The following is a 7,895-nucleotide window of genomic DNA, read 5'->3' as shown; positions in this document are numbered from 1 at the left end:
TAATAAACAAAAAAAAAAGTTATTTCACAACCCCACCCCCTCCTTGAACAATTCCCCCCCCCCCCACTTCTCAACCGGACCCCTGTCATTTGCATTTGACCTTCACCCCCTTTACTGTTATGCCTTTCAATTTTGTAAAATCACATACATCACATCATGTAAATATTTATTATGTAGGCCTACATTTGCAAAACCTTTCGTTTTCGTTTGATGTTCGAAATGATGTAAAGAATTTGATGTTGATGTACTTGTTTTAAATTGCAAATAAAAGTATTTAAAAAAAAAATAAAAAAAAGTAAAATCTGTGGATCGCAAAAAAAAAAAAAAAAAAAAAAAAAAAAAAAAAAAATTATAACAATAATACATTCGTATAAGCTTTTATTCTAATATTCTCAGCCACTACCCCCCCCCCCTTCACTTGGGCAGGGTTTGTCATATACACCGCATATGAATGACACACGACAAACACATAATACATTACAAGACACAAGAAGGAAATGATAAGTACTAGTAATTCACGACACGGTATATAATTCAAACTTATTATTGATATATTCGAGTACACTATTTCCAAATTATAAGACGCTTCTCAATTGCTTGTATTAAATCTATTAAGAGGTCATCCAACCAGTAATGGCGATCTCAAAAGATTAAAATGTTACAACCTCCCCCCCCCCCCCGCTCAGTCCTCACCCAGTCCACACGTGTCACGTGTCATCAACCAACACCACCCCGCACATCTGATGCTAACGTCCACAAAAAACTTGTTAGACCACTTAAAAATTACTTATGATTAACTAATTCGTAACAGACTGTATTTGGTGAATTATGTTTGGAGTGAAACGTGTGTGATAGTTGAATACCTGGCCATCGGGAGTGAATGTTATGTATAACTTTAAAATCATGTTATTTTTATTGTATTTTTGTGATGTACATGTTTATTCATGTTCATATAAGAGGGTGTGTGAGAGTGGCCTCCCCTCGTAAGTGGTGTGCCAGCGAGAAAAAGACGTGTGTAAGCAGTGTGTGATATCGTCAGCAGAGCGTAACCTGAGTTTGTCTTAAGAAGGAGGAGTGTTTTGTAGTTGAAGGTTATCTATGTTTCTCGGTTGTACTAAAAAGATTATATTTTATTGTGATCAATGAACGTTGGACTTTGTTTTTAATTGTGTTATGGCTAGTTCCCAACATTAAATAGCCCACTGACCATAACAAGTGAGGGCTTAAGTCCGGGATTTGAAACAACAAGATTTTTGACAAGTTTTTACCCCTAGACAAAAAGGACAATGTCTAGTATCAACAGCAGCGTCACAACCGACTAGAAACTTTCTAGTATTAACGGCATCGTTACAGCCGACTAGAAAACATCTAGTATTAACGGCATCGTTACAGCCGACTGGAAAGTGTCTAGTATCAACGGCAGTGTCACAACCGACGGGAAAATTTCTAGTATTAACGGCATCGTTACAGCCGACTAGAAACTATCTCGTATCAACGGCATCGTTACAGCCGACTAGAAAACATCTAGTATTAACGGCAGCAGTCATCGCCGACGTGAAAAGACTTCGTATCAACAGCCACAAAACTTGTGAACAGTGCTGCAGACATCATGGCCATAAATAATGACATTAAAAATACAGTGATAAAGCTAGGAGAGAAGTTGAGAGAACTTGCTAGCTACAAAGTGGACTACATTAGCATAGCAAGTAAGTTATCAAATTTTAGAGCTACAATATTAGCATCTCAGTCCTTGATCACATCAGAAGCAAATCATTGCGTCGCCACCAACATGAAAGCTCTAGCTACTGTCCCACTTACAGAAGACCTAATCAACCAGAGACGCAATCTAGGCAACAAGTCAACAGAGTGGAGAACTAGGTCAAGGGCAGCTGAGCAGAAGGTAACTTTAATCCAGTATCAAGTTCATAGTCTTTTTAAAGATACTAATGAGACTTTAATTATAGTTAAAGACTGTGATGTCAAGATAGCAGGATCGAAACAAAAATGTTTGGACGCCAGAGCTGAGCAGAAGAGCCAGAGCCAAGGTCAGAGCCAGTGCCAGAGCCAGTGCCAGTGCCAGAGCCAGTGCCAGAGCCAAAGTCAGAGCCAGAGCCCGTGCCAGAGCCAAAACCAGAGCCAGAGCCAAAACCAGAGCCAGAGCCAGAGCCAAAACCAGAGCCAGAGCCAAAACCAGAGCCAGAGCCAGAGCCAAAACCAGAGCCAGAGCCAAAACCAGAGCCAGAGCCGAAACCAGAGCCAGAGCCAGAGCCGGAGCCAAAACCAGAGCCAAAGCCAAAACCAGAGCCAAAGCCAGAGCCAAAACCAAAGCCAGAGCGAGAGCCAAAGCCAGAGCGAGATCCAGATCGACATCCAGAGCCAGAATACTGTACCAAAATTAGAGTGGTGTACGAACTTGTGTTATCTGAATAGCTTCTAGTTTTCATTGTCATCATTGACTAGATTTATTTCAACATATCTAACTTCATAAAACGAAAGGAAAGTAACATTGTTCTGATGTATTGTAATTCAATTCAAATGCTTTATTGATGACAAATGTTTTTTAAAAACCTTGTTGACTTATAGACTAGACGTATAAAGCTATAAGTAGTTAATTCATGCTTACGTCCAACATTTTATTGTAGAGATATAATTTTTACCCGCCATCATTTATTTATAGGGAGATTTAAAGCATGTAAAAGGTCAGATAAATATTGTATTAAAATTTTTACTGTACATGTTAAGTAGTTGTGCAGGATAGACCTTAGAAATGCTGTTTAATTTTAGTAAAAATAAGAAACCTCTTTTTTTTAGGGGGGAGGTGTGACGTGGCCTAGATGTTCATAGCGAAAGCGTGTAGGCACGGAGAGATTGGGTGTGAGAGTCGCCTCCCCTGACAAGTGTGTGAACTCTAGTGTGTAGGCAGTGTGTGGTTTCGTCAACTTAGGGTAGCATGTAGTCAGTGTTTTCGTGAATGTTCACTGTTTCTCTGTTGTATTTGGAAAATTATATTGGATTATTACATTTGAACTGTGTTTTAAATTGTGTTATACCTTGTTCCACTATGAAATGGAAAGCTAAGCATAACAATGTATAAGATAAACATGTATTATGTTAGTTCCCCAACTTTCTTTGGAACCCCAACATGACTCAATCATTGACTTCCAACTAGCAGAGCAGATACATAATAAACAACAGATAGTTTTATTTCTAATCAAACAAGAAAATCAGGAATACGTGTAACGGCATTTTTATTTATTTATCTTTTTTTTTAAATTTTATCAGATGATGAGCTACACGTTTTTTTAAACTTCCCTAGACATGGGTAGCTACACGGGGAAATGTATGGCTGAGGTTGTGTACAACTACCTTTATAATGTGGAGAAAATATGTTTTAGTGAGTGTTGGATGCTATTGCTGCCAGTGTCATTATTCTCTAAATCAGGAATCTCCAAACTTTTCAGACCGAGGGACGCATTGACTATCAAATATCAGTTCGGGGGCCAGAGTTTCTTCGGTGTCATGGAGCGGCCCCCCTTCCCCCCTTCAAAAAAAAAAAAAACAACCTCCACTGCCCCGCCCCCCCCCCCACCCCACTAAAATGTATAATGTATATAGAAATATATACGAATTTCACAATGTTTTCACCAATGTCTGCAACACTGTATGCAAAGGTATTTGCGCCCAAAGCTACATTTTCAAAATGTTTTGAATTTTCTGGGCAAAGTTCCTCAGCCACCTCTAACAAACATTTTTTTCCGTGGACAAAAAGATCTCCGCTGGCCGGATGAGAGGACCTCGCAGGCCGCATCCGGCCCGCGGGCTGTAGTTTGGAGACCCCTGCTCTACATGATAGCTAATTATTTTAATAGAATATACTTTATTATCAGAATCTTAAAGTTCTAAACTGAAAGATAAAAACATGTTGATTAAAATACACATTGACCAACAACTGTGGTTTAAACAATATAATGAACTCTTTCTGTGCATCGATTCAGTTCTGTCAAATTAGTAGACACAACTTAATAACGTGCTTTAATTTATATTGTATTTCTTTAAAAATTAAAAGTCTTGAAGTAGAAAATGTTGAAGAATTTAAAAAAAAATATATTATCTTTGCCTCACAATATTGTTTGGTTAATTTTCTAATTACGAGCAATTGCAAAATACATACAAACATACACAGTATTTGAAATTGTACATTAAACAAATATTGCTCACAATATTTTACTTAACTTTGTAGCTATGTTTCATTTAAATGGTACTTGATAACTGACAGTATCATTTAATGAGGTTGAAAAAAATTACTCTAATGTGTCCGTCCAAACAAATATATTTTCCCTTACACTAAAATGTGATCCCACAAATTGAAACCGAACATTTCATTTTACAAAAAAAAAAAGAAAAATATACTTAAAGGAAATAACACTGACATGCGATAAGTAACTAAATTATCCGACCAAATCGGTTGTCTTTGAAAAATTTATAACGCTTGGCCACTGTTTTGTAATTAATTTATTCACCTCGTATTTTAAGAAACATTAAAGAACAATGAAAACCCTGATTGAGTATATTAACAAATTATTTAGTTAATTTACATTTGGGCAATTATCAGCTCTTTTTAGCATATAAAAAGAAAATGTATTGCTATAAATATTTGTTAAAGTTTTTTTTTAAGTTATTGCCCTTGATCTGTTTTTGGAATAAGACCTGTAGTATTTTGGAAACATTACTTTTTATTGCAATTTTAAAATTACAAAACTCTAACCTAATTGCGTATCTACTTAATATATATAGGAATATTTTCACTGAATGCAAAACGGTATCAGATTTATCACGTTAGTAATCCACGTCATTTCTACTGTTATGTTTTAACTAGGAATGCCGCCCAGCTTCGCTTAGGCTTTCAAAAACATTGAGAATTTGAATGCTTAATTAATTCGCCCGAGTGTCAGTCTACGACCTCAGAAGTTATGAAGAGGCTCCTACGTGGACACATTTTTGTCGATTTATAGCTCTTATAAGGCGCCGGTCAGTCGAGGTCTGTTTTGACCCCCTCATCGTAGACCTTTAGGCCAACCGGCACCGGCCCCCGTGTTCTGTCACCCCAAGGCAAGATCCTGCAAAATTTGAAGCGCCTGCGGCGCCGGGAAGTGCCCGATGTCGGGCACCCGACAACTTTGCTTCATATATTATAGAGATTAGCAAATTGCATAGATAAACAAAGATTTCCAAAGTAGTTCCTTTCTTTATAGTCTAAAATAGGAAGATTCACATATATATAAAAAAAAAATAGGTTTGTCTTGATGTGTCTCGATCCGGCACCACCTGTGTGGTATCAAGTACACTATCATCTCAGCAAATTATGTACCTTTTAAATTATGGAGAATAAAAGACGTGTTTGAAAAAATAATTTACACGAATATGCCTATTTTTTCAAATTATTTTTTTTACCCAAAATGGACACAAGCGAGAAAAGTCTCAAAGGTATTTGAGAGGTGCATAAATTAATTTAAAATTCTTGCACGGCGTAGTTACAATTAATATGGTTATAAAATCCTGTCTGTCTGGTTTTTTTTGGACTTTACTAAAGATTGGACGTATTTGATGTTTTTAATATTTTCGGTAACTAAATAAAAATTTAAAAAAAAGCAAAAACAATTTGGTTTTCACGTGTAATGGCGACATAAACAATGGCATCCTGCTATTGGATAAGCCGACAAAATTTTTATTGTACACATTGTAAGCTAAAAATAGAAAACTAGGTCATGGGGTTTTAAATTTGCATTGTTATTTAAAAACGTGATCTGCAAAGTTTTGTAAACAAATAGTTATCGATCACTAAGTTACTGTACAGCCAATCAATATTTGTCTTACGAAAGTGAAACATCCGGTTATAACTTAGGCTTGATGAAAATAAATAGAAATGTAGCCTTAAACTCAACAAATTATTTTCTAGTTCTCTGGATTTGCAACTTTTATAGCATTTATTCTAAAAATATAAAATTTCTAAATTAATTTTAGGCTTAAGTTTTTATTTTTTATTTTTTTTTTACGGTCTAAATCTAAAAAGCACGTTTTTATTCCATGTCAACAACACTATGGAAGGAATCTCGTCAACTCGCTTGTCTCCATTAGCCAGTTTCATTGCTAAACAAACAAAGATTTCTATAAAATATTTAAGTCCCGAAAAAGTTTATTATAGAAATTTATTTTTGGAATAGATTCTACAGTAGATAGAGTCTAAATCTAGATCTAGAATAGATCTTAGCGACGTAGCGTCTACGTCAAGTTTTTGCGTAGTTCTAGATCTAGTCTAGATCTAGAATCCAAATAGATAAAATAATTTTTTTAAGTTTAGGCCGAGAATATCGTATTGTATAGTCTACATTTCATAGCGTACATAGCTCTAAATCATATATGAATGAAATAGTTCATTTCTTTTTTTCTAAACTCGGAAGATGACGTCAACAGTTTCTTTTTTGTGTTTGCATTTATATTTTAATTTTAAAATGATCACACAATGATACATCACATATTCAACTACGTCAGGATAATCAAAGGCTTTTGTTTCAGGAAGAACATAGATTTTAAACAACTATATTTACAAATCGCAAGTTAAACAATGATAAAGTAAAATTAGATTTTTTGCATTATTTTCATGCAATGTAAAAATGTTTTTTTTTTAAAATATAAGCCAAGCAGTGATCATCATTTAATCTTGCTACATTCCTATTAATAAAAATGTTAAAGAAAAGTGTTTATTTTATAAGATGAATAGCAAAATTTTAGTGCATAAAAACACATAATAAAAGTAGTGATGCTGAGTTAGAATAAATCAACACCAAAACAGATTCCATGTACAAATTTAAACTCTACAAGCTAAAGATTCTACCCAAAAGGATGACAAGAGGGTTTTCTTGACAAACTTATCGTCATGGTACTAAATTTATGTTACATTTTTCAGAAAACTACCTCCAACTCTCATTTGCAGTATAAATTTTAATTAACAATTATTACATCGAAAAAGTCACGAATTTTTTAATACTACCACATGTGGTTGTAAAGGAACTTTTCTTAAGTCTTGTCCTGTCTTAGTGGCCAGCATCTGGTCATTGATAAATTGGGATAAAATTGGTATACTTGCTCTTGGATCATTTGCTGGTAGTTTGGGACATTTTATTTGATTTCTCCATGTCTCAGCCTTAGGCAGTAGAAAATCAATCTTCTCTGCTCTTTTTAAACTAAAATTGTTATTCAACATTCGAATACGCCTTTATTTTTTATTTTTCTTCTTTAAATAAAATTGTGGTTATACATATTTTAAAACATCTAACATATTCTTTTCAACAAAAGTCCGTATAAAGTTCTCGATATATCGCTGTAGATTCTGATTTGATGTCCGGCGAAAATATTTTGCGGACAGAGAGAGAGAGAGAGAGAGAGAGAGAGAGAGAGAGAGAGAGAGAGAGAGAGAGAGAGAGAGAGAGAGAGAGAGAGAGAGAGAGAGAAGTGCGCACTGGGGGTTTTATATATTAGGATTGTATTGAAATCCTACAAGTACCAGGCCAGAGACGCGGAAAGTCCTTACATAATCTCTTAGGAAGTTGATAACATATTACATTAATACAATTGTGTTTTAAAAACACGTTTAAATCATGTATATGTTTAATATATCTTATACTCAAAATGTTGTAATGCGTCTTCAAAGTGCTTCAATGGTGCCTTAAATGTGTTTTAAAAGTGTTTTACACACCGATTTCAAGTTTTTTTATAAATGCACTAAAAAGAAGAAAATAATACAGTTTTTATATAATATAATAAATCTGCGGTTACTTTATATATAAAAAAATTACTTCCTTTAAATATATTAAGGCACTACTATTTATATCATTATA

General features: G+C 34.7%; 1 protein-coding gene across 1 annotated transcript; it reads left to right on the top strand.

The window, feature by feature from the left end:
- Positions 1–1,413: 1,413 nt before the first annotated feature.
- On the top strand, positions 1,414–3,286 carry LOC131939080 (uncharacterized). Its single transcript, XM_059297311.1, has 3 exons — positions 1,414–1,706; positions 1,803–2,067; positions 3,283–3,286. Exons 1-3 carry the CDS (start codon positions 1,610–1,612, stop codon positions 3,284–3,286), a joined length of 366 nt encoding a protein of 121 aa, XP_059153294.1. The 5' UTR covers positions 1,414–1,609.
- The last annotated feature ends 4,609 nt before the right edge of the window (positions 3,287–7,895 follow it).

This window comes from Physella acuta, unplaced genomic scaffold, assembly GCF_028476545.2.
Source record: "Physella acuta isolate Inbredline_101_S28 unplaced genomic scaffold, ASM2847654v3 ptg000264l, whole genome shotgun sequence".
Classification (NCBI taxonomy): Eukaryota; Metazoa; Mollusca; class Gastropoda; family Physidae; genus Physella; species Physella acuta.
The sequence above is the reverse complement of the archived record's forward strand: the minus strand, read 5'-3'. Positions and strand labels throughout refer to the sequence as shown.

Excerpts from the sequence above, each read along its gene's own strand:
- LOC131939080 (XM_059297311.1), top strand. The coding sequence starts at position 1,610 with ATGGCCATAAATAATGACATTAAAAATACAGTGATAAAGCTAGGAGAG. Across the intron at positions 1,707-1,802 it reads GGACTACATTAGCATAGCAA|CTACTGTCCCACTTACAGAA; the intron begins GTAAGTTATCAA and ends TGAAAGCTCTAG.